The sequence below is a fragment of the Motacilla alba genome, chromosome 26, assembly GCF_015832195.1.
Source record: "Motacilla alba alba isolate MOTALB_02 chromosome 26, Motacilla_alba_V1.0_pri, whole genome shotgun sequence".
In the NCBI taxonomy this organism is placed as follows: Eukaryota; Metazoa; Chordata; class Aves; order Passeriformes; family Motacillidae; genus Motacilla; species Motacilla alba.
In genome coordinates, this window is record NC_052041.1 from 5,784,703 (window position 1) to 5,810,942 (window position 26,240).

At 50.9% G+C, this 26,240-nt stretch overlaps 1 protein-coding gene across 8 annotated transcripts; it reads left to right on the plus strand.

The window, feature by feature from the left end:
* Window positions 1-3,741: 3,741 nt before the first annotated feature.
* CTTNBP2NL (CTTNBP2 N-terminal like) lies at window positions 3,742-26,240 on the plus strand. 8 transcript variants are annotated; one of them, XM_038162459.1, is made up of 5 exons: window positions 3,742-4,042; window positions 10,309-10,416; window positions 19,005-19,235; window positions 21,451-21,558; window positions 22,304-26,240. In XM_038162459.1, the coding sequence occupies exons 2-5, from the start codon at window positions 10,318-10,320 to the stop codon at window positions 23,759-23,761; spliced, it is 1,896 nt and encodes a 631-aa protein (XP_038018387.1). In that variant the 5' UTR covers window positions 3,742-4,042; window positions 10,309-10,317; the 3' UTR covers window positions 23,762-26,240. The 8 variants fall into 8 exon arrangements, with proteins under 8 accessions (XP_038018387.1, XP_038018384.1, XP_038018386.1 ...); XM_038162456.1 differs by having other exon boundaries at window positions 4,003-4,058; XM_038162458.1 differs by lacking the exon at window positions 3,742-4,042 and adding an exon at window positions 4,056-4,074.

Here is a 26,240-nt window from a genome sequence, read left to right on the forward strand (position 1 = left end):
TCAGGAGAGCAAAGCAACACCTCTTCTCGCTGCCTGTAATTAATATTTTAGGGATGGCGAGAAGCTCCCTGCCCAGGCAGACCAGTGCAAAGGCTGTGGGGCCCATGGAGGGCCCCACTGCTCCCAGCAAAGGGACAGTGTGTCCATGTGAAAGGCCAGTGGGTGAATTAATGGGTGAATAAACGGTCATGGAGAGAAAAGGAAATCCCCCAGAGAGATTGGAAAGCCTGGGATGGTTCCTGGGCTGGGTCTGTGGCAGAGCTGGGTGAGCAATTATCTGTCAGCTCCATGCGGGACAGCACAGGCAGAGCAAAGCTGGGACGAACGAGCCCTTCCTGGAGGCTTAATGACCAGATTGCTCAGCTCCAGAAAGGCACAAAAGGGGCTGGGCCAGGTGACCCCACCACGGTCATTTCCAGCCTTACCCATCCTGTGCTTCTGTGAATGCAGGCAGTGAGCTGAGGGGTCCTTATATCTGACACACAAATGTATATGATATGCACCTATAAAGACAAAAAGACAAATTTAATTTCCTTTCAGCAGGCATTTCCATTTATCAAAATATCAACAAAATTTCTCCTCGTTTTTTCAGTAAAAATATTATTTATTAGATTGAAGTTGCACCAAAGCAGTCATTTGAAAATAACAAAGAATCAGCTTCCCAAATGAGAAATCTCCCTCTTGTGTCATAAAAAACACTTTTCTGTATTACTTTTGGAGAAGTGATGGCTGTTAAATCTTACATAATGTAACAGAAGCCTTCCTAAAGTGCTGAGAAAGCCAATTCAGACGGTGCTAGAGTGCCAAGGAATGGAAGGGAAACACTTAGCAATTGAAATTACAAATTGCCTGATTGGAAAAAGGGTTTTCCCGAGTCCTTTGAACTGGAGCTGCTTGCTGGCTGCTCGCATACTCTCACTCCAGCCCTTCACAAAGTGACTGAAAGGAGAGGGGTGAGAGGAGCCGGAGCCTGGCCCGAGGGCTGAGTCCCTTTGCTGCTGAGCCCGGTGCCTGTCCCCGCAGGGTGGGAGCAGAGGCGGGAGCAGCTGCAGAGCTGCCGCAGTGGCACTGCGCTGTCCCTCCTGTCCCTCCGGGGCCGGGCAGGGGCTGGCCGGCAGCAGCCCCGCTCTGGCAGAGCCAGAAACCGCCAGGGACCGGGATCCAGGGTCTGTGCCCTGAGCAGCCATCACCAGGGAAGGGACGTTTTGGGGCTGGGGAGGGGCTCACACTCCTTTGGGCACCACTGTGTTCCCAAGGGAGGGCATTTACTCAAGGGATAATGCTGAAAGAATTCTGCCCCTTTTCTGCACACTCATTTTAGAAGACTGAGGCTTTTTTTGTTATATACCATATATTTTTATGAAATGCTTTATTCCCATTTCCCTTTGGTATAATGGGATTTTTCTCAGTAAGCAACGAAATAAAAAAGGAATTTAGAGCAACTTTCCAGCATTCACTATTTTAAAAGCAAACAATATCCCAACACTTAAAATCAAGAGTGCATTTTGAAAAGCAAGGCAATGCAGTAACTTCTAGTTTAAAAAGCCCTACAAGTTTTATGAAGCTATTTTACGTGGCTCCAGAGTTTCAGGAAGGAAGGGAAAAACACTCAGTCAAACCCAGAATATATTTTTATAGCCACAAATTTTCTAAAATGAGACTATAGATCTTGTGTTAATATGGGGAGCCTTCAGAAATACACACCCACGTGCCAGCACAAACAACACACAGCTCTAGAGATGGATGTCATACAATATTTAAAAAGAAAAAATACATAATTCCCAGGGAGGCAGGGCTGGCTCTTGTCCCAGATGGATTCTCATTCCGACAGCATCAAGAACATGACAGATGTGCTTCTTCCTAATTGTTTGTGTTTGTGGTTTATCTCTCTTGCCTGTGATACTTCAGGAGAAGTCTCTCTCTTACCACCTCGTTCCCTGCTGGGAGGTTTTGGTGGTTGATCCTCACCAGCAGGACAGGAGCCTGCCCAGTGCTGCTGAGGGGACCCATCCCGGTTCCTCCGCTGGCTTCCCAAAGAGCTGAGACCTCTGCTCTTTCCCACAGGAGCCGAGCCCTCCAGGAGCCCCTCGCTGTTCCCTGGGCTCACAGGTTCCTTAACAGACACAGGGATCCAGAACCTCCCGCACACACCTGTGCTTGTTCTCACCTGTGTGCAGCTCCTGGAGCCATCTGGACCTGCCCTCTCCTTGGCACATCTCTGCTGTTTCCTCCCACCCTGCTCAGACTCTCAGGGTACCTGATTTTTCTGCCTGTGTCTGACACACCTGGCAATCACAGAATCACAGAATGGCCAGGGTTGCAAGGGGCCTCAAAGCTCATCTCTTTCCAGCCCCTGCCATGGGCAGGGATGCTTTCCACTATCCCAGGTTGCTCCAAGCCCCATCCAGCCTGGCCTTGAACACTTCCAGTGATGGGGCAGCCACAATTTCTCTGGGCAGTCTGTGCCAGTACCTCTACAGCATGTTAAAAAATGCAAAGTGTAAAGTGACCAAACAGCCTGGAGAGAGATGTCTTCCAGACCTGGAAAGCCTCTCCTATCCTGTGCAGATGATTTATTGCCAATGCAGACCAGTGGGCAACTGAATATATTCTTTATCTTTTAATATATTTTTTCTGAATGGACTCAGCTATGAAACTTTTTCCCCCTCTCACTTGCACTAATTTTAAAGGCTGAAGTTGTTTATTTGCCACCCTGAGACCACCTAGGAGGTTTAGGACTCTCAATCCCTTCAGATGTTTGCTCTGGGTTCATCAAGTGTCCTCACCAAGCCCCAGAACAGAGAAGCTTTTGGTGCCAGATGTTCCCTGATGTAACTCATGCATCCATGACCTTTTCAGGCTCAATTCATCTCGAGTCAATCAGCCTCACGCAAAGCTCTTTCTGCACAAAGCTCTCCTTTCTCCTGTGTTTCCAGGAGTGGGACTGGGCAGCATCAGGAATGTTTGCAGCAGGAATGACCAGCGGGCAGATGACCCCGCCGACGGTCCGTGCCAGCCTGGAAATACAGGGAAACGCAACCCCTCCCTTGCTATTTTGAGATGCGAATGTTTTAGGTGTGTTTTGTGGAACTTGGAAAAACAGCTCCGGCGCAGCCGCTCCCGAGCAGCGGAGCTGTGTCTGAGCGGGAGCGGCGGACGCGCGGGGGCGCGGCAGCCCCGCCAGCGGCGCCGGAGCGCGGGGCCGAGCCCGGGGCCGAGCCCGGAGCGCGGGGCCGAGCCCGGAGCGCGGGGCTGAGCCCGGAGAGCGGGACAGAGCCCGGAGCGCGGGGCCGAGCCCGGAGCGCGGGGCCGAGCCCGGAGAGCGGGGCTGAGCCCGGGGCCGAGCCCGGAGCGCGGGACAGAGCCCGGAGCGCGGGACAGAGCCCGGAGAGCGGGACAGAGCCCGGAGAGCGGGGCTGAGCCCGGAGAGCGGGACAGAGCCCGGAGAGAGGGGCCGAGCCCGGAGAGCGGGACAGAGCCCGGAGCGCGGGGCCGAGCCCGGAGAGCGGGGCCGAGCCCGGAGCGCGGGGCTGAGCCCGGAGCGCGCCGCGGGGCACGGCGAGGCTGCACCGCTGGGCACGGCTGGGCACAGCTGGGCTGAACACCGCTGGGCACACCTGGGCACACCTGGTCATGGCTGGACTGCACACCGCTGGGCACACCGCTGGGCACACAGCCCAGTAGTGGGGACAGCCATTAAAAACTGTTCGCAGCTCTCTAGAATCAGCGATGCCGAGCACATCTCGTGGAAAGGCGGCACGGTCGGCCGTGGTCTCGCAGAAGGGGCTCGCTGCCGTTCCCGCTGTGCCGCCGGCTCAGCGCAGCGCTGGGTGAGCGCTCCGGCCGCGGCAGTCCCGCTGCCCTCCGCAGGGCAGCCGCTGGGGCTCCGCGGGCAGCGCTCCCTGCGGCGGCCACCCCAGGGCTTTCCTCGGCCGACGGCAGGAAAGGAAATCGGAACGCTGACTTTTGCACAGCACCTCCGCCCAGGAGAATTGCTCCGCAGAGGGAAGCTGTGCTGTGCCCACGCCGAGAACCTGCCCAGGTGAGCCACCGCCCAGGTGAGTCACCGCCCAGGTGAGCCACTGCCCAGGTGAGCCACTGCCCAGGTGAGCCACGCTGCAAAGCAGCGCTGTTAGAGGGCTGCTGCACAAAGACAACAGGCATTATTATTATTATGGACACCTTTGGGCAAACCAGCGGTGTCGAGAGTAAGGGCACGTTCAGGTGCCAGGAGGGGAGTGGGACCTAGAGGTGTCAGGGGAGAGGGACTGTCCCACAGTGAGCGGGGCCAGGGCCCAGCACCGCTGTGAGGGCGCTGCTCTGCCCGGGCACCGTGAGGGCTTTGAGGGCACCGCTGTGCCCCAGCACCGTGATGGGTTCGAGGGCACTGTGAGGGGTTCGAGTGCGCTGCTCTGCCTGGGCACCGTGAGGGCCTTGAGGGCACAGTGAGGGGTTCGAGGGCACTGTGAGAGGTTTGAGGGCACTGCTCTGCCCGGGCACAGTGATGGGTTCGAGGGCACTGCTCTGCCCGGGCACTGTGAGGGCACTGTGAGAGGTTTGAGGGCGCTGCTCTGCCCGGGCACAGTGATGGGTTCGAGGGCACTGCTCTGCCCCGGGCACCCTGAGGGCACTGTGAGAGGTTTGAGGGCGCTGCTCTGCCCCTGCGACTGTGAGGGGTTCGAGGGCACTGCTCTGCCCGGGCACTGTAAGGGGTTTGAGGGCACGGCTCTGCCTGGGCACCGTGAGGAGTTTGAGGGCACTACTCTGTCCGGGCACCGAGGGGTTCGAGGGCACCGCTCTGCCACGGCCACCACGGGCATTCACTCGCCCGGAGCCTCCTCCGGCGCGGTCGCTGTCCCCCTGTCCGTGCCCCGGGTTGGCACCGCCCTTCCCGCCGCGGCACCGGCACCGGGCCCGGGCCCGGGCCCCGCCCGCACACAGCCCCGGGCCGGGGGCGGCGGCCCGGGCGGTGCCTCGGCGCCGCCCCTCCGGAAGTGACGCGCCAATCACGGCCGCCCGCTCTCTCCGCCGCGAACAAAAGGGATTTTCACCCGCGGCCCCGCCCTCCGCGCCGTCTCATTGGCTGCGCTCGTCCTCGCCCCGCCTTCCCCGCGGCGGATTGGCCCGCGGTCCCGCGGAGGCGGCGCTGATTGGCGGGCGGGCCGTCGGTCAGCGGGCGGGGCGGCCGATGGGGAGCGGAGCGGCGGCGGCGGCGGCGGCGCGGGGCCGGGCAGGTCGGTGCGGCGCGGCGGGCGCGGGTCCCGCTCTCGGCTCGGTCCGGCCCGGCGCGCTCCGGCCCGTCCTGGCGCGGCGCTGCTCCCGCGGCGGGGCAGAGGCAGGTGCGGGGCGGCCCGGCCCGTGGGGGCTGAGAGGGGCGGTGGCGGGGCCGAGCCCCGCTGCGGGCGGGGGCGGCCGCGGTCGGGACTAGGGCGGCCGCAAGCGGCGGGGAGGGGAGGTATCGGGGGGAACGGGGAGATCGGGGGCGGTGCCGGGGGGCGCGGAGGCCGGGGGGCGTTACCGGGATCTGGGCGTCGCTGCCCGGTCCGGCCGGGCCCGGCGGACCGAGCGGCGATGGAGCCGGTTGTTGTTCCCCGCACCCGCCTTCCTTCCCCGCGGGCTCCGGTGCGGCGCTGCCCTTTGTTCGCCGCGGTTGTACCGGGCCGGTGCAGCGCGGGAGCCGCCAGCCCGGCCCCTGCCACCCGTTCGTTCCCCGGCCGGTGCCACTCCCGGACAGTGCCGGTGCCGTTCCGGAACGGTGCCGGGTCCCGGCCGGTGCCAGGTCCGGACAGTGCCGGTCCTCGGCCGGTGCCACTCAGGATGGTGCCACTCCCGGAGGGTGCCGTTCCCGGCGGTGTCCCGGGCTGACCCGCGGTGCTCGCCCGGGCCGGGGCAGCAGCGCAGCGGGCCCGGGCGCCCCGGGCCGGGGGCTGAAGGTCGGCAGCCAGCGATGGTTTCTGTTCTGCTGCACGGGGGCTTCAAGGACCCCCACAAAAGCTATGCTCAAAATTTTGCTAATTTGCTTCCTTCTGAGTATTGCTTCAGAAACTGATGCGGTGGGGATGGGTTTTTTTTGTGGGTGATGCTGTTTTTCCTTTAGGGCTGAGATACAAAGGTGAAGGAAATATAAACACTTCTCATTTTAACCTAGATCTCCACAGCAGTGATGCAATGCCAGGTAGCATTGTGGATACACAATTATTAAGTCTATGTTAGCATTTTTTCATTACGTGAACATGTATAATTATTGAGACGACTCAAGCACCACACGATACACGCAGAAGCAGTTTTGGGAACTTGTCTATCAGGACTTCTCAAACTGGTCATTTAGGTTCTCCCATTAATGTGATTACACGACTGCCCGTGCTGGCTTCTGGAAAATGCTAGTTCCTCTTCAGGAACACAGGAAGGAAAATGAGGCCGATTCAGAATTATCGGCATTGTGGCACTGTTGCTGTAGGTTTAGGAAATGCGCTCTTTCAGAGGAAGAAGGAGCAACAAGCTTTGTTCTTCATGATGCTTCTTTTAAGAAGTAGAAGAGTTTTGAGCCAGGGGCTCGCAGGGGATCCTGAAGCTGCCCTCCCCGTGCCTGGGCTGTGCATTCAGCTCCCCTGGGGTTCCTGCCCCGACTCCAGCGCTTGGGGTTGGTGGGTGAGGTTCTCCTGTGCTGGCAGCGTTCTTGGGGAGGCTCGGTGCCGTGTGTGTGAGGGCAGTGCAGCGTAGCCTGGCGTGGCTCCAGGGCCATCCCGCCGTGACTGAGGGCGCGGGGGAGCTGCCAGGGCTGCGAGCCTGTCTGTGAGTTCCTCAAGTGGCACATGCCAGAGATAACTCCCCCGCTCTGCTGGTTCTACGGACACTCAAACTGCTCTCCGTGGTTATTTTCAGTGAAATTCTGGGAAATCGCTTTCTTAGAAAGGTTTTATCCCCTTGGAGGGTGGGTATGGCTCTGTCAAGGAGGTCCACAGCTGAAAGGAAGCTCACCTTTAGGCAAGCAGAAAGTGATTATCTTTGTTTATGCTCTGAACTCTGGCTTATTGTCCAAAAATGGTGGTGTATCTCGGACCGAGGGAAAATATTTATGTAATCAGACTAAACAGCAAGGTCTTTGTGGTTTGTGATCTGTGCAAGTGCACTCAGTGTGTTTCCCTGGATGTAAAGGGGTAACATGCCCTGGGAATTGCTGGGTCTTGTTTCTGCTGCTGGGAAGCTCTGTCTCTTGGTTAAAGGTTTGGAAATAGAGGGTCAGGCTCCCCAGCTGAAGTGCCCAGATCCCTTTGGTAGAATGAGACTGTTTGTAAGGGGGAGAACGGGGTCATTTAATAGAGATGGTGTGATCCTTTGATAAAACATAGGATGAGGGAAAGCATTGGGATGTGCAGCTTGAAAACAGCCTTGGAAAGGTCAGCTCAGGAGCCTGGAGAGCTGGGAATGGATTTGGATTTAGATTTGGATGGGGAAAAGGAGCTCAAAAACATGGTTATTAGCTCTCTGATCCAGAGATGCTTCTTGTTTCTGTAAAATAGTAACAGCAAATGAATAGGGCTTTTTTTTCCCTCCAAATTTTCAGCTCCCAAGTGCAGAGTGGCCCTTGAAGGGAATGCTTGGGATTGTGATCCATTCAGCATAACAGACACCTGCCTGGGGTGCTCTGAGAGCTCCCTGAGGTCACTGGAGAATACGGGTACGTGTTGGTGGGGTTTTAGAGCAGTGACTGTTTGCATCTGCTCCCAGTCTGTTCCCTCAGCAGTGTGACACAAACAGAGCAGGCAGAGATCTTCTCTTGCAGCAGGCTGCCCACGAGGAAGCTGAGGCTGAACCACTTACACACCTGGGATGTTACCTCTTGTTGTTGGATAAATGACTCCTGTGCCAACTGGCTCCTGCTCTTATTTCTCTGGAGTATTTTTACCTGTATATTTTAGGACAGGGCTTGTTTATGTTATTAAGCACATTAAAGACTACAGAGGCGTGGTAAGAATAGCATGGCTTATTCCTACAGCACTGGCAAGTACGAGTCACAATGGGAGCAGTTAGAATATAGAGTGGAAATTATTGCTGCCCTGACTAATAGCTTTAAAATACCAAACTGCAGCTGGTAGCTGTCCTTGCTGTAAGACTGAGCTGCTTGGTAGCTCTTGGGGAGATGCAGCTGCACATTTCCACATCATCTCTTTTTAAAGGAAAAGCATGGATGCAGTCATGTTGGAAGTCCATGTTCAACACTTACTGTCCTGGGGTGACAGACATATGTGATGTCTTTGTTCTAAGATCCCCAGGGAAGCTTCTCCTTTCCAGTTCAGGTTTAGAATGCCCCAGCGCTCCTGTAACCTGCTGAGTGCTGGGCAGTAAAAGGTATTTCCCACTGGTATTGGTTCAGCCTAGAACCTGTGAATTTAGTCTGAGCGAGGACTGAGAAGGTTTTGAAATCAAGCCGTGCATCTCCTAGGCAGATATTTGGGAATTCCACGTGTGAAGGCTGCCCGGGGAAATGCTGCAGCTTTGGCATGAGCACCAACACAAACATGGTAAATATCAAAGGGGAGAACCAGGCTATGTCTTTTCTCACCCTGTGTGGCTGCTTCTTGATGTTTTAGCATTTCTTTGCTGCCTCTGTTGCCCTCTCTTCCACCTTTCTCAATGACCCAGTGGTAAATCCCGCTCCTCCCGCGTGCTCTCAGCCAGCCAGGCTCCCGTGGCAGCAGAGCCCTCCGGCCTGTCCGGAGCTCAGGGAGATGGCCAGGCTCCCAGCTGGACACCTCTGGCGAGGTCCACTGACTGACCAGGAGTGGTCAGTGCTGACGAGTGACCAGCCCTGCCCTGGCCCACGGAAATGGGATGTTAGTCAACACAGTGAGTTTCCTAAATTGTGCCTTTGTGTCAAGTTCTGATCAGGGTTTTTTGACACGGTGACAAGTATGAGCAGATTTCCCAAGCGTTCCACTCATGGCTTTTCCTCCTGAATCTGTGGCTGGGTCTGCAGCAGGGAACAGAAAGGCAGTGCTGGCAGGTCTGTGGTGTCCCGTTCAGTTTGGTTTTGGAGCAGCCACTCGTGGTCCCTTCCACTGGCGCTCCCTTGAGCAGCCCATGCCGAGGGAGGGTGAGCCCGCAGAGCCCTGAGGAACTCGCTGCTTTTTGGAATTTCGTGTAAAACACCGTGTGAGGCAGGAATGTGAGTGTGATGAGGCACCTCCCTGCTTAGCAGAGGGGCACAGAGCAGATTTCTGATTTCTCCTGCTGTATGAAGACTACAGAGCTTTCTGTTCCCAGGACTGGAAAACTGCTCTGGCACAAACAAGACAGAACTTGCTTTTGTGTATAACTCTCCAAGGCACAGTTATGCAAATCAGTTGTAAAGGAGCAGTGACTTCAGACCAGCTAGACTTCAGCTGAGTGTTTTAGCCCAGGCTTCTCCAGCAGGGGCTAATTTAACCCTTATCACTCGCCCCTGGAGTTTGATGTCTCTGAGCAGCTTCTTCATTTGCTGCAGCATTTTCTGCTTGACACGCAGTGTGGGGAAAGATGGACATGACTTGGACTCAGACGAGTATATTTGATGGTTGTGCAAAGCACAAGACTGTATCAATGGGTATATTTTCATCAGAGACAAGGATTTAGTCTGAAATTATTTCCATTTTTAACAAAATACTGTAACAAAAAGACTTATTATGGGATACTGTTAAGTGTATCATGCAAGGGAATATGAAGCCTCTTTATGTGCAGTTCAGATGATGGATCTCTTATGTAGGCAGTAAAATTATATTTAATAAATGATGCTGATATTGAAACAGTTTGAAAGAATAGTAATTAAGTGTGCATTTTCTGTGGCATTGATTTTTGTGAAGGGGTTTGGGCCTGCTCCATCAGCAGGGATAATGGCATTCCCAGAAGCGAATCCCAGCGCTGCAGCGCTCCTGCGGGTGGCCCACTGTGGCCTGCATTCCTCACACTCCCCAGTGATCTTTGCAGCTGTGGGAGGCAGAGGTGTCGTCAGTATGGCTTTTAGATATCCCTGTTTTCCCCCTCTCCCGTTAACTTTGGCTGCTGCCTGGTGGATATTGTCCTGTCCTGTTAGCCCGCGCGTTCTGCCGTCACCATCTGGGCGTGCATATGTTCCTGTCCCTTGGGAGGAGGTGACAAATGCATCTTCTGCAACTGGTGCTGGGAGCTGGAGAGAGATTATCCCCCCTCAGGGCAATTTGCAGTCCAGAAAGCTGGAAGCTGAAGTTAAATGGAGATTATATGTCATAGCTTCGAATAGTGATCTTAATGTCCCAAGGAATGCCTACTAAACTAGGTTTCATTATTTTTCAGGTTTTCAGGATGAATCTGGAAAAACTCAGCAAACCAGAACTGCTGACGCTGTTTAGCATTCTTGAGGGAGAATTAGAAGCAAGAGATCTGGTCATAGAGGCTTTAAAGGTAGGTTTCAAGTATCAGGAGAAGAAACAACCATGACAGCAGTACTACTGTGGGTTCTGCAGAGAGCTTGTATCCCAGGTGAAGTTCATTACTGGTTCAGAATCCCATTTAATATCAGCAGGATTACATAGTAAATGCTGGAGATAATTTTTGTCTTGGAAGCTGGCTGCGAGAAGTGTTTTGGTATTGAAATACAGTGTTGCATGTGTGTTTTCATCCTTTCTGATAAAGAGCCATGTGTTTCTGCTGTGTAAAACGTCTACCAGAATTCCTTTCTAGGTTTTTTTCTCCTTTAGCAAGGAGGGCTGCTTAAAGCAGAAACTCTTCTCTCCAAGAGGGATCACAGATGAGTCTTTTAGTGGCAATAACGTCACACTAAGTAAAAAGCAGCCGTGGCTTTGTGTTGACTAAGCCACCATAAGCTGGCACTGCTGAGAGCAGCAGCCCTGAGTGCTCCCTTTGCTGGCAGGAGCATTAGTGTAACCTTCCAGTGAGGCAGATGCCAGCCAGAACTGCTCCAAAAAGCCAGTTTCAGTGGAAATTGTCTCAGAAAATACCTTGTCCATGTGTAGTTCTGCTGCTCTGTGAAGGATGCCTGGTTGGCACTCAGCCTCAGCAGAGTGAAAAAACAGTGGTACAAATGATGGCAGGGGTCAGTTTTGGAAGGAATTGGTTGTGTCAGGGTTGAATCTTGAAGGCTTTTTCAAGCTGACCTGGCACTGTTCAGAGTGTATAAGACTTGCAGCTATTTCCAAAGAGGAATGGCAGCTTGCAGGCCTGAGAGCTGCGGGGGCTGGCTTCTCCAGCAAAAGCTTCTCCAGCTTGATTCCAAGCATCTTTTAGGGGAGTGGAGGCATATCCTTCTCCAGGACACTTGGGAGGCTTATGTTTCTTGTTAATTGCTTTTTCATTTAGATAATCCTTTTATTTTAGAGGAATATTGTTACCCTCTCAAGACTATTGGTCAGATGTGAGATTTGTTTTCTGTTTTGATGCACACTTGCAAGTTCCTGCTCTGTCCTGAGATCCGTTTTCTCACCGTGTGTGGTCAGAATGTGTTACCAAAACAAGGCTCCCTTCAGTATTTCAGTGTGAAACGTGTACAGTGCAGCACAGGGCAGCTCCATTCCAGAGGCTTTTTATTGCCTACCTTCCAGTAGTGTAAAGCAATTATCTTTCCTGTTGAAATTTAACCTGCAGTTCCCTCTTGTGTGAGGAGATTAATACAGTAAGAATACCCTTTGACATAATTTGTCAAGTACTCATAACTGAGAAGAAATTAAATGAAATTGTAACCTATGCTTGATAATTATGGAGTATAAAATACTGATCTAATCAAAGGTTGGGGCTATTTTCCCCTTGCTCTGTCAGGGATGTGCTGTAGTGTTTCATCTCGGGATTGTGAGGACAGCTGGAGCTGGAAAGGGCAGTGAAGGCTTCCAATCCAAGCTGGCTCTTGCTGCCTCCTGAGAGTGGACTCAGGAAAGGCTGCCAGCCCTGGGGGCTGTGCTGCAGCACTGTGAGGTGGCACGGGTCCCCAGCTGTGCTGCTCTCTGCCTCAGAGCCTGTCCCCAATGATGCTGCAGCCCAGGGCTGGCTCTGCTGCTCTCTGGCTCCAGAGCCTGTCCTCAGTGGTGCTGCAGCCTGGGGCTGGCTCCCTGCTGGCTCTGCTGCCCTTTCCACGGTGCAAGGAAAAGTCCTGGAACTGCTTCATCTGCTGCCTGGCAAAGGCTCGGCAGCAGAGCCCTTCCAGCTTTGCTCTGCCCGTTTATTTGGAGTACACAGCTAGGGAAATACTGGCCTCACACTGTTTCTCTCATTGTTTGCTGATAGTAGCTGTGGTAACAGCTTTACCCTGCCTCACTGGCCAGAAGGCTCTGTGTGACTAATTAAAGGAAACCTTGCTAATCTGTTCACTCACGTTTTGGTGCGTGAAAGTGCTGCCCTGAATAGAAACAACTTCCAAGACTGAGTTAGATCTGCACTCTGGAGAGCATTTGGTTTGACTTGTATCAGTTGGACAAATGGAGCTGTAATTTCCAGGAGGGGAGCTGGGACTCCTGGGGCTGGGGGAAGCTGGCTGTTCCACACACAGAGGAACTGTCTGACGTGGTCCCACAGCTCTCTCAGTTCCCCAAGTGCTTGGACAGGGTGTCCTGCCTCGGCAGCTGCGTTTCTTTGGAAGAGTAATAGTTTGGTGTTAAATGTGGGTATATGGTGGGAGCAGGTGGAGTTCGATCCTCTGAACTTTCTTAGGGGATTGCACAACCCTAAACCACAGCACTGATTTTTCTCCAGCAGTTATGTTAAACATGTAGATGTCAGTGGCTGGAAATCAGAATTTTATCTGCCTGTTTGCTTCCCTCATAGTAGCAAAAACACATTTCCCTTCATGGGCTAATTTTACTTCTGCTTCAGATTTAACTGATTCTGAGCTCTGGTTGTTTGAGTCAACTCCTTTGGTACATTACAGGAAAGGACAGGCACTTGCAGAGGAAGAGAACCTTAATTTGTAAACATGTCATCTGGCTGTAGTACAGTCTGCAATAATTGATATTCCTGCGCCTCCTGCTTAGAGACAAACATTTTGCATCTGGCATTTAGCAGAGAGAATCCATGCGTGCAGATGACAAAGCTTAAAATAGTTTTCCTCTCCCTCATGGTATCAGGCACTTGTTGGCTGGCACTGGCCCCGTTTCCCTGTGTCAGAATCGAGCTGCTGAGCCAGGCCTTCCAGACACTGCTCGTTGAACTCACTCCTTTTTCTCCCTCTCTTCACCCCCTCTCCCCAGATCCTGGCCCTTGTTGTCTGACAAACTGACTGTATTCAGAATATTCTTTCCCAGTGCTTCAGTTTGCTTCCTCTGTTTTAAAACCTCTTTGGAAAAAAAAAAAAACAAAAACAAAAAAAAAAAAAAACCTTTTTTTTTTCCCTGATAGTAGCTTCCTGTCCACTACATAAATTTCAAAGTTCTCCTTGGAACAGATTTTAAGCCTGACTACTTATTGTGCTCCTTTTCCTGTAGTTATAATTGTGTTTATATCGTCCAAAAAACCCAGATGCTGTCAGGGAGTTGCATAATCCTGAGAGTTAGACTCTCAGTCCTCATTGCTGTGCAGGAAGGGTTGCGTGAGCCACAGGTTTGCCTTCTGAAATAGCACACCACGACTGGAAACAATTCAATATTTAAATGGATCTCTATCTCTGCGTTAGAGCACTTGGTTCCCTCCCCCCTGCTTTCCATACATTAGAAGTGAGTTGTTTACTTTTAGAAAACAGGAAACAGCTTCCTGGCTTGTTCCTTTATGTTAATAAAGCCCCAGGCAATTTATGCTGGAATAGAAACTGTTTTGTGTTAATGACTGGGAGCTGGTGTTCATCTCTGCTTCTGAGAGCAGTGATCCTCTATAAAGCAGTATTAATGAAAAACTGGGTGGTGTTTGTTAGTGCATTTAGAAACCAGGTTTGCAGTGCAGTTTCAAAAACGTAAATCTACCTCTTGTTTAAATAAAAAGAAAAGTTCAGTAATACAAAACCTTCCTGCTGTTAAATCTTTCACAGATGGGGCAAACTGGGCTCCAGCATCCCTTGGAAAGCAGCTTCCCTGCAGCAGTGCTCCCATGGGTGCTGTCTGGCTGGAATGCAGGCGTTCCTTACAGCTTTTCTCGCAGGCCTGGGGAGGTTTCTGTTTGCTTCGTGCTTGGAGCAGCACGGTTTGCCAGAATCCTTCACAAGCTGACTCTCCTCACCTTCGGAGGGCCAGGTGCTGAGCAGGAGCAGAGGTGTGGGAGTGACTGCCCTGCTGGAGGGCTCCTGCTCTGGGTGCTGGGTGACCGCGGCACGCTCCTGAGCTCTGCGAGCACCCCAGGGTGCTGGGGCCGGGCTCAGCCAGCCTGTCCCCAGAGCTTCCCAGCAGAGCGAGCTGCACTTTGGTGCTTTGTTGTGTTTTTCAAAGCTGATAACAGGTCTCCCTCGGGCAGGAGGGGGTAGCTCTCGTTTATCAGGTCTGCTCACTCAGTGTAATGATGGCAGTTAAGACAGATGCTGCATTTGACCAGTTTGCTTGGTGGCCCTGTGCCTGGCATTGCTGCAGAGCTGGAGCTGCTGCAACACGGGAAATCCCACTCCAGCATTTTGGCATTTGTTTTTGGGCAAAGCAAGGGGTCCCCACCCCCATTTCCCTTCTCTCTCAGTGCTTGCTGTGACCTCAGCCTATCTTCATTCCCAACTTCTGTCTCTGGGGAGAGAAGCTAATAAGGAAGTTCAAGGCAGTAAGGAGCTATTTAAAGCTTATTCCACTCTCTGCTACATGAAGGAGGAACTTCTGTGCAAATTATCACTGCAGAACTGCAAACTCAGTAGCTAGAGTTAATTAAGAGTGTGTTTGTTGTGTACCAAGGGTTAAAACCTGAACTCTGAAATTACAGGGAGGAAAAATGCTCTGCTTGATGTCCAAAAAAACACTTGAAATAGGTCCTGGAAATTCCCTGTTTGATGTTCCAGTAAAACGAGTTGTAAAGGTTACTGAAGAGAGAGAGAATATTCTGTCACATAAACAAGGTTTCAGTAGAAAGAAATATTTTATTTAAAAAAATACAGAAATAGGTTATGGGAAGCATCCCAAAACAGCCTAGAAATCCCAAGAGGAAACAGTAGCTTTTTCCTAACCGAGCAAAGCCTTTGCTTTGCCTTCCTGCACAGGAAACATCTTTTCAGTTGGGTCAGATGTTGCTTCTGCCCCATAAAATCAGAATAATCTCTTCCCAGACAGACTAGCAGTGGTCCATTACCGAAATTTGAGCTCAAAGCCAGCCAGCTTCACGTGGAACCCCCTCTGCTTATGCCTAATTTTTCTAGTCTTCTGGAAGTTTATTTTTATGGGTAGTTCACATGTACAGTTCCTCCTGTTTTTTTAAAGCACCCCAAGCTTATGTGTTATCTTCTTTTCCTGTTGGGATAGGTCAGTTTAATAGTCTTGAAAATTGCTGAATAATCCTTTAGTTGTTTCTGGAATTTGAGTATTTTGTTGGGAAATGCACAATTCTGCCTGTTTGAGGTGATAGGGGGGAGGCATTAAATCAGAAGATGTAATTGCACAGAATTGCATCTTCTTTCAAAGCACCCTTGCTGATGTTGGAGGTATGTATGCCATCTCTGGTGTTCAGAAATGTTCCACTCCTTAACTAACACGGCATTTTGTAACCTTTTTCCTTTTCATTTAACCTTGATTTTCTGTGGATTTGTGTTTTCTGTGCTGGGATCTGAGCTCTAGGTTGATTTTTTCCGCTTTGGGCTCACTAATGGAGTGTTCCTGTTCCACCAAGTTCCTTCTGTTCCGAAAGCTGAACAGCTGTTTCAGGTAGAGTCCAGTTCAGACAGGGCAGAGTCAGAAGGGTTGAAGACACTGGACGTGGCCCGCAGTGACAGGGAAGCTGAGTTGCAGAGCTGTCCCAGGGAGGAGCACAAGTCACCGTGACATTTCCACGCTGTATAAAACAGCCTCTGCAGGTTGTGGCACTGTGAACTCATTCCCCACGAGCTGCCTCAGTGGCTCGGTGGCCCAGTGGCTCTGCAGGAGCACAGAGGTGTCCCAGCTGGAAAATCCCTGTTTGCATTTCCAAGTGGCCCTACCGCCAAAGCACTGGGCTTGTTTTTGCAAACGTGGTGTGGTCGGTGGAGGATGACCTGGTTAAGACTTTCTCCGGTCTAGACAACTTTAATGAGATGTTTATGCTCTGCTGGCTACTGAAGAAGAATAGCTGGACTTGAGAAAGCTCCTAATGTTATGATAGTCTCATCTGTTTGTCATGCTAGTTCAGGAAAATACTTAATTGCTCAAAGTAGCGAGGAAGAACTTCTTGTTCTTTCCCAAACAGGAAATAAACCACCCCACTGCATTCAGAGTGGGTGGTTTATTCAGAGTACAGAGCCCAGCCTGTGAGGAGCAGAGGAAAACATGGCTTTTGTTACTCCTTCAGTACGGCAAAAATCACCTGAATCTCAGCTTCTGGAGCTCGTACTGGGTAGAAGTTGCCCAGCAGGAAAGGCCAGGCGTGCACGCTCAGCTGAAGCACTGGTGCCCTTCTGAAGGGTCTCTCCCGGGTTTCTGTGGAATGGCCAGCACTGGGATGGACGGGATTGAGCTCATCTGCCAAAGCAGGAAGGCCAGCTGGATGGAGATCCCAGTTCATATTTACAGACTGATTAATGCTTGAGTCACTTAGAAATTCCCTCCACACTTACATGGAGCTTTCATTGAGTCACTTTCATAAACACTTCAGAAAAACAGAAGATTCCCTGTTCCTAAAAAAAACCAAAAAATCCAAACCTGTAGTTTTTCCTGTGATTCATTAAAGCAGGGCTGCCCCCTTATCCAGGGCTGCTCTCCCATTTCCAGGGCTGATCTTTTCCTTCCTCTCCTTTTCATTATTGTGTAAAGTTAGAACAATATCTGAAGCTCTGATCAAAGGCACCCACAGTTCCTGACGGATGTTGCTGATAGAGAGGGAGGGGTGTCTCTAAGTGTGAGCTTTCCTCTGCGTGTGTTTGCTTCAGGGTTAAAATCCAGCTCCAAACTGGACTCACAGGATGAATGTCTCTAATTTGGTCATGGAGAAGATATTTTGGGTTGGGTTTTTTATGCCTCTTGTCAAGGTAATGCAAACACTTTTCCTTTTAAGAGCAAAAATCAATTTTTTTAGTTTATTTCATGTTAATCACATGGCTGCGTTTCGGAATGCAGGTGGGACCAGCAAATTTCACCAGCTCTTTGAGTGAAGCCAAGTTCTATAATTTAACTCCCAGTGTTCCAGTGTAGCTCTACCAGCTGCTGTGTGGGGATGTTCCACAATTCTGACTCCTGCTCGTGTGTCTCGAGGGAAGCATTTGTGGTTTTGATACTGGGATGTGGCAAAAGAGCCATTCCAAGAAGCACTGCCTTCTGAGCTGTCCTTTCATTTGAGCCAGGCCCACTCTTTCCTGCCTAAATGAGGTCCTTGTGCAGTCCCACCAGCAGTGGGTGACAGTTTGCCATCGCTGTTCGTGCCGGGGTTTCTGGAAGCGCACGGCGAGGCTGGCACGGGCTGGCTCTGCACTCAGAGCAGGGAGCTTTGTTCACTGAGTGCCATTCCCAGCATCAGCAGAGTTGGGCTTGTGTGGGACTGAGTGCAGGGCCCTCCCCCAGCTCCACAGAGCTGCTGTGCTTGGCTCGGAACGGGGGATCTGCTGTTTGTGCCCTCCCAGCTGGGAGCACAAGGGTGAAGCACACCTGAGAAGGTGCAGACAACGTTTGTTTGGAGCAGTTGCTCAAGGGAAAAATGTGTGTGCTGTGGCAGGAAAAGGGCATTTAGGGTCAGAACCCTTGAGGAGGTCACACATGCTAAAGTCTGTTGTAAGTTAAACAGACTTTGGTGAAGGCCTGGGGCTCACTCCTGCCTTTCAGCGGAGCAGGTGACTGGAGCAGAGGAAGAGCCCATGTCTCTCTGAGGACGTGCCAGTGCAGAGCAGAAGAGTCATTTGTACCCTGTAGAAAGGAGAAGGTGTGAGCTGTCCTGGTGGCCAGCAGCCAGGGGCACGGGCTGCAGTCTCGCACTCAGGTGTTATTCTCAGCAGGAGCAGCAGCTCTGCTGGGCATGGGGTGCTGCTGTCAGTGGCACGCAGGGGAACAGAGCACTGTCACAGGCTTTCACAAACGCTCAGAATTCAGCCCAGAACCATTTCACTGGAAATCAGTGATTAGATTTCTTTGAGCCAAGACGCCTCTGAGGGCTCTTTTGAATCCATGTCTGGTTTTCTGTGTCTTTTGTTGCATAAATATTTGGTTTCTTATGGTGGTGAACACGGAGGTAATACTTTCATATCTCTCTATGAGATTTCGTTTTGTTTTTAGACCTTTACAGTCATCGTTGAATAGGATAAGCCTATGGATATCCTAACAAACAGATTTCCAGATGGAATGGCTGATTCATGGAATAACTGGGGTTGGAAGAGACCTCTGAGCTCATCGAGTGCAGCCGTTAAGCGCTGTAAATGTAGAGCCTAGAATGTGTGAGTTGTCTCAATTCTTACAAGCACCAAAGGAAACCTCATCATTCCTGTCTTGAGAAACTGAACTCTGTTTAGTCTGAATGAGAACATTAAAGATTTTATTAACAATTCACAGATTCATGGCTCTTGCGAGAGTGAAACTCTTTAATTGCTCAACATGAAATTCTTTGATGGTGACATAGTCAAGGAGAGCACACAACTGCTTCTTTCACTGATGCGACAATGAATGATTAAATCTTTTGTTGAGCAAGAGTTGGTACTTACCTTCTTTCCTTCCACACAGCTGAGGAATGTAAGTCATGGCCCTGGCAGGTAGCTGTGGTATGAGGATGTTTGTAGACTGGATGTACTGGGGAGATGCTGTGTTTTTAAGCAGGATTTGTCTTTATTGCCTTTGTTTCTAGCAGATAACAGGACATGAATCAGACTGTGTTAAATTCTCTTGAAATGGGAAACTGGGGGAAAGGAATATTAACTACAAGGCCCTGTTTCTTTAGCTAGTTTGAGTGTATTAAAATGCAGATTTGTTTTTGTGTTGCAGGCCCAGCACAGGGACACATTCATTGAGGAGCGCTATGGGAAGTACAACATCAGTGATCCATTGATGGCTCTGCAGAGGGATTTTGAGACACTCAAAGAGGGGAATCATGGTGAAAAGCAGCCAGTATGCTCCAATCCTTTATCTATTTTGAAAGTGGTGATGAAACACTGCAAGAATATGCAGGAAAGAATGTTATCCCAGCTAGCTGCTGCAGAAAGCAGACACAGAAAGGTGGGTTTTGCCTCAATTAAGATGTGCAGCAGTTATAGTTGCATTGTAATAACAAGTTAACTGCAGCAAAAACACTTGAGTTCCCTGAGGCTTGGTCACTGAAAGGACTTTGCACCTTTGTTTAAACTTCTCACTCCAGATGATGCAGCTGGTGAGCTAATTAGTTATAATTCCAGAATTTGAAGTATACACAAGATGCTTTTGTTAGGACACACCTAAAAGAATGTAGCTTACAGCTGGAGGTGTAATGCTTCCCAGAATGCAAGAAAGGGTTTCTGGAACACAGAATCCTCAGCAGACCTATCGCTGTTCTGCCTGGGCCTTGTTCTCTGTGGTTCCTGAAGAGCTGCTGCCAGGGGAAGGCACCTCCTTGAGCTTCCCTAAGGAAGTATGGAGTGACCAAAAGTATTTTTCTTGCCATTTGGCCTCTTTAATGAAGCACCCATTATTCTTCAGACATACCTTTATGTGAATTGGCACCAATAAAGTGCTTGGTCGTGTGTCAGACCATACCACCACAAAAATTGATGTCCCTAGAACTAAGAGCAAGGCTGGGCTTCACTTCTCAGCCAAATACCCAGCTAAGTCATACAGTAAAATCAGATATTTTTTCACCTTTTCCTGTCTACTTCAAGTATACAAGGATGTGTACTTGGTAAATATTTAAGCATTATTTTGAAGCTTAAATTTCAGGAAGACTGAGGAGCAGCTAAATTCATGGTGAGCATGTGTTGGGAGAGCTTAGTTTTGGTGATAAGCAGAGCCTCTTGGGAAGTTTGTGTTCTGGCTTTTTTGTTAATAGCATTTCAATTATTCATGTAATTCAGTGTTAAAGCTGAAGGAGCTCCTTCACTGGGCCCTTATGGGAAGCAGCTTCACTTCAAGAGCTCATCTTGTTCTTAAGTGGAAGAACAAATTAATGTTCTTTAAAATAAACTTTACACTGGAGTCCTCAAATCCCTGTAAGGCGCTGGGAGCAGGCTGTGTGGGATTGCTGCTGGAGCCGCAGCAGGGACTGTCCTGTTCCTAGAGCCCTGTGTCTCCTGCGTGCAGCACTCTGCTCCTGCTGGGCCCTGGGCTGATTTCCTGCCAGGAAATTCTGACTTCCAAGGGACAAGAGGCACAAACTGAAATACAGGAATTTCCAGCTGAATGTGAGGAAAAACTGACTGACGGTGAGGGTGACAGAACACTGGAGCAGGCTGTGGAGGGGTTGTGGATTCTCCTGCCCTGCCAATATTGAGAGCCCTCCTGGGCTGGTGTGTGCAACCTGCTCCAGGGCCAGGCCTGGGCAAGGGGAGGGACTGGGTGATCTCCAGAGCTCCCCTCCAGCCCCAGCCCTTCTGGAACGAGGCACCATTCATAACATGGGCCTGCCAAGGATAGTGCACAGCTGGGGGAAAGGGTGCAATTTGGGTATTTAACAATGAAATTGATCCAGGGGGAGGTTTCCTAACACCTTTCACACACTGACTCAAATTGACCAGATAATAACACTTATTGGACTCGTCCCAAAGCTGCTTTTCTGTGCTTCGAGTTGAGCTCGGGTGTCTGGAGCTGCCGTGGTGGCTCTCCTGTGTCACTCTGGAGCCCTGGCAGCTGTCCCATGTCACTCTGGAGCCGTGGTGGCTCTCCTGTATCACTCTGGAGCTGCCATGGAGGCTGTCCCATGTCACTCTGGAGCCGTGGTGCCTTGTCCCGTGTCACTCTGGAGCCGTGGCGGCTCTCCCGTGTCACTCTGGAGCCATGGCAGCTATCCCATGTCACTCTGGAGCCGTGGTGGCTGTCCCGTGTCACTCTGGAGCCGTGGTGGCTGTCCCATGTCACTCTGGAGCCGTGGTGGCTGTCCCGTGTCACTCTGGAGCCGTGGCAGCTCTCCCGTGTCACTCTGGAGCCGTGGTGGCTGTCCCATGTCACTCTGGAGCCATGGCAGCTATCCCATGTCACTCTGGAGCCGTGGCAGCTCTCCCGTGTCACTCTGGAGCCGTGGTGGCTGTCCCATGTCACTCTGGAGCCATGGCAGCTATCCCATGTCACTCTGGAGCCGTGGCAGCTCTCCCGTGTCACTCTGGAGCCGTGGTGGCTCTCCTGTGTCACTCTGGAGCCATGGCAGCTATCCTGTGTCACTCTGGAGCCGTGGCAGCTCTCCCGTGTCACTCAGGCCCTGCTCTGTGCCTCGAGGCCCTGGCGTTGATGGCTGCTGTGTGTTGGGCAGGTGATCCTGGACCTGGAGGAGGAGAGGCAGCGGCACGCCCAGGACACGGCCGAGGGGGACGATGTCACCTACATGCTGGAGAAGGAGCGGGAGCGGCTCACCCAGCAGGTACCAGCCGCAGCAGCGGGCAGCTGGGCAGGGCTGTGCTGAAAGAAAGAGCAGCAGGAACCTCCCTGGGGAAGGCACTCCTAGCTTTTATCATCTTGATACGAACAGCAACCTCACGCTGCTCAGCGTGTTTTGGTAGCTGAGCAGTGCTAAAAGGTATTAATAGGCAATCAGATGCTTTGAAATCTTACTTCAGCCTGAAATCCGAGGAGTTTGGAAGAACAGGGTTGCATTTACAATTGATAGCTCGCTGCAGTACTCAAAATTCAGAATAAGTCATGGGAGATCTCCTGGGGGTGTTGTTCAGAGATGCTAATAAATATTTAAGCCACTGTTTTCTGTTACTCCAGCGCTGTGGCCTTTGTTAAGCATACATAACACATCAGCATTTTGAAGCCTAAATGCCTGTAAAAGGCAAGCTGACAAAGTGGTAAATGAGGTGGAAGGGAGCTTTGCTTGTTCCATCAGTGCGTGGCAGACTGGGTGTGTATCTCACTAAAGGCCAGTCGAGTTTCACACAGGATAAAACTACTAGGAAGTAATAATTGTTACTGTGTGCAAGCTGAGTTGTTCCAGACTGATTTGCTGATTTCTGGTGCAATAACCTTTCTTAGCCATTGTCGTTTTTTACTGTGTGATTTCTCCAAGATACACAGTAAACCTGTTCCCTTTTGGAGTGGTGCCCTTCATTGCTTTCAGGAAGTTTTATTGCACCCTTAAAATCTCTTTTGTTCTTAACTTCCAGGTGGAGTTTGAAAAGTCCCAAGTGAAAAAGTTTGAGAAAGAGCAGAAGAAGCTGTCGAGCCAGCTGGAGGAGGAGAGGGCACGCCACAAGCAACTGTCTTCCATGCTGGTTGTGGAGTGCAAGAAAGCCACTGCCAAAGCAGCTGAAGAGGGCCAGAAGACAGCAGAACTGAGCTTGAAATTGGAAAAGGAGAAGAGTAAGGTGAGTAAGCTGGAAGAGGAGCTGGCAGCCAAGAGGAAGCGGGGTTTGCAGATGGAAGCACAAGTAGAAAAGCAGCTCTCGGAGTTTGACATTGAAAGAGAGCAGCTGAAAGCTAAGCTGAACAGAGAAGAAAACCGTACAAAAGCACTCAAAGAAGAGGTGGAATGTCTGAAGAAAGCCCTGAAAGAGCTGGAGGCTTCTTGCCAGGAGCACAGTCCCTCCAAGCCCGTGCATCCCAGCCCCGCGGTGACATCCAGGGGGGTCACAACTGACAGTCCCCCAATGAAGTCTGTGTCCTGCCAGACCGAGAGCCTGCAGGCAGAGCGGGCAAACGCTGCCAGCACCAGCAGAGCTGTTCACACCGTGTTTGCCAGCCCCTCTGCACCCGCTCCTTCCTATGCAAAATCCAATGGGCATTGTGACACAGACGCGCAGATGGGTGGGGAGACAAATGCTGCAGAGAGCCAAGCTCACAGGGAGAAATCTGCTGCCACCTCCGAAAGCGCGGTGGAGAATGGAAGCTCTCCTGTAAGAACAGAGTCACCGGTGCACGTGATGCCGCAGCTCCCCTCTGCTGGGGCGTCCCTGTCCCCCAGCAGCACAGCTGCCTCCTCGCTGACCCCTTCTCCCTGCTCCTCACCAGTGCTGACTAAACGCTTGGTGGGAGCCTCTGCCAGCAGCCCTGGCTACCAGTCCTCCTACCAGGTGGGCATCAACCAGCGTTTCCATGCGGCCAGGCACAAGTTCCAGTCGCAGGCAGAGCAGGAGCACCAGCCGGGCGGCCTGCAGAGCCCACCCTCCCGGGACCTGTCTCCCACCCTGGCAGACAACTCCGCTGCCAAGCAGCTGGCCCGCAACACGGTCACGCAGGTGCTGTCCAGGTTCACCAGCCAGCAGGGCCCCATCAAGCCCGTCTCCCCCAACAGCTCCCCTTTTGGCACGGACTACCGAAACCTGGCCAGCGCTGTCAGCCCCAGAGCCGAGGCTGGGCACTGCCCAAGCCCTGTCAAGGTTTCCAGCCCGCTGAGCCCCTTGTCTCCTGGGATCAAGTCACCAACCATCCCCAGGGCAGAACGAGGGAACCCTCCGCCCATTCCTCCCAAGAAACCCGGCCTGGCTCAGTCGCCTGCTGCTCCTGCTCCGCCGAGCAAGGGCCCCTCGCTGGGTGCCCCCATGGACGTGGCCAGCGGCTGCTCTAACAGCACTGTCGTGTCGAATGGCAAGGACCTGGAGATCCTCCTGCCAAGCAGCAGCTAGTCTCCAGAAAATGGGAATGTCACATTCCACAGCTTAGCTTACGCTGGAGCTAAGACACTGTTTTTCCACTCCATGTTATTTATTTCCATAGTAGCAGATTCTGTCTGTATAAAGCATTTTTTTTCTTTTTAATAGGTAGGAAAATATTTTTGTTTATGAAGAAACCTTAACTACAGCTATACAGTAGCCTCCAAATGTCTCATGGCAGCAGTCAAATCATTAGAGATAACAACCATAATCGTGTGGTGGGACCTATCAACCTCTAATGGGACTGAAATGCTACTTTTAAATTATGCAGAAATAATTTTTGCAGACTTTTTATTCCAGATGAACATTTTATAGAAGTGCCTGAAATAAGCCTGCAATATGAATGTGATTCTCGGGAAAAGGTGAGGAGGGGAACATCTAGCTGCAGAAACGAATTCTTCTGAGTCCTGAATGTTGAAACCAACACTGGTTTTCCTTTTAAATCTTTCCATTTGCTAGGATAAGTTAGCAAATGTGCTACAGGTTCTGCCAGGTGACCGCCAGACTGGTGCAGCCAGCCAGGCTGTGTCCTCCAGGACGTAGCTCCCAGCTATTTGAGGAAGCACACAGGAGTTTCTTGGGATAAAATTTAGTTGTGGTGTCATCCAGATTACTTCTCTGTTAGTATTCTTTGTCCATACAGCTCTTTCTGCTTTGCTGCCAAGACGCCTGTGTGCTTCAAATGGCTGAACTCTGGTTTCTGGTGTACCACCTGGAATTTTAAAGCTCTTCAAGCATTCTACTGTTGTGTGTAGAACTTCTGAGAAAAGGATCTTTCTGTTACTTGACAAAGATCTCACTAGTACTTGAAAAAGTAACTCATCCATCCAATACAGGTTTTTTGCAACGCCTGTAACATGGGATCTTCCACTTTAAGCAAAAGCAATAATTTTGTTCCCCATCTGTGTCAGTTAAGTCTGACTGACCTGGGTTTTACCCACTAGCTGTGGGTAGCTTTCCTTGGCTGCAAATACGGAACCAAATCATTGCTGCTGTGGAATTGAGTATGTGGATATGTGTAAGTGTGTCACACATACATGCTAAACACACGGTGTATTGGGGAAGTATTTATCTCTTCTTGATCTTCTGCCTCATATGAAGAAAACATGGCAATTCACTGAGATTTTAAAAAACTCCTCAGTGAGGAGTTGCCCAAGTTTGAGGCAGATCATGTGTGTGGAGAAGTGTTTGGGCCCAGGAGAAGCAGCTGGTTCCTGTGCAGAAATGTTTGCTGCACGAAAACCAGCAGGCACAGCACGGTGGCTTTCTGAGTCATTGTGCTGAGAAACACAGGACAGACAGCACGGGTCAGCGGCAGAGGCTGGGAGCACGACCCCGAGTTAATGATCTTGGGTGCTGGATGTGAGCTGATCCTGAATTTAGAAACTGGACTTGCTGCTCAGTGTCGTCCAGCGTGGAGCCCTTCCCTCAGCAGCAGAGTGGTGTTAGCCCAGCTCCCGTGCCACAGGCACGTTCTCCTGGGTCAGGTTGCACTGTTGCATCCGGCACGATCCCTTGGTGCCGCGGGAGGGGCAGAGCTCCGTGGCAGAGTTCCCGTGGGCTCCAGCCTCGTTCCGCAGGGCTCTGCGCTGCTTTGGGGGGCTCTTGTTGGAGTGACCCCGCACAGCCGTGGCAGGGGTCTGGAGGTTTGCACAGGCCTTTCAGTAGCCTTTCAGGCAGGGGCATTATGGGCTGTTGTTCCCAATCCAGTGGAGCAGTCTGTGTGTTAGCAGCAGGGACACACAGGCAGCCAGAGCTGAATGGGCAGTGACTCCTTTGGAAGCACATTTATTACTTTCTTAACTAAGTGTCCACAGCAGATTATTTTGCTCTTGCTGAGAGTAAAAGTAAAAATGGATGGGCAGATAGACAGATTTTGGCCCATGTATCCCTTCTGATCGAAAAGTGAGGCTTTTGTATACACTGCTTTAATGAGTTTCTTTACTTTTACATTAATCTGACTGGTATTATCCCCTTTATTGATAGCTCTAGAGAGAGAGAGTGGCTATGATGAAGTCTAATAGGAAATGCACTGAGTACTGTTTCTTCTAAAATATAATAGGGGAAGGGGTATGCAAAAGAATGTATTTTTGCTAGTAGACTAACTTCTGAAAGAAACTAAGCACAAGGGATTAAAATGGATCCAACTAATTCAGTAAGACATTTAGAGTTAGTATTTAACTGTTGATGTAGATTCTGTGTGAAAGCAACTAGGTATTTCTTCTCTAACTCACATGTGTCCTAAGCAGACATTGTTGCAGAGTTTGTCACTGGCTAATGGAGTATAATGAAGTGCAAAACATATAACACTAGTATTAATTCATTAACACTTGTAAATTTGTAAAGCCAAATGTACCAAGCTGAAGTCTTTAATCATTTTTATAGCTGATGGCATTAAACATGTTAAACATTCATATTATCAATAAAGGATTTTATTTTTAAGATGTGCAAA

What these genes read in the sequence shown, in the direction of transcription:
- CTTNBP2NL (XM_038162454.1), top strand. Translation starts at nt 5,189, where the DNA reads ATGGGGAGCGGAGCGGCGGCGGCGGCGGCGGCGCGGGGCCGGGCAGGT. An exon ending in TGGTCATAGAGGCTTTAAAG is followed by an intron (nt 10,417 to 19,004) that starts GTAGGTTTCAAG and finishes TTTGTGTTGCAG; the next exon opens with GCCCAGCACAGGGACACATT. An exon ending in CAGAAAGCAGACACAGAAAG is followed by an intron (nt 19,236 to 21,450) that starts GTGGGTTTTGCC and finishes TGTGTTGGGCAG; the next exon opens with GTGATCCTGGACCTGGAGGA.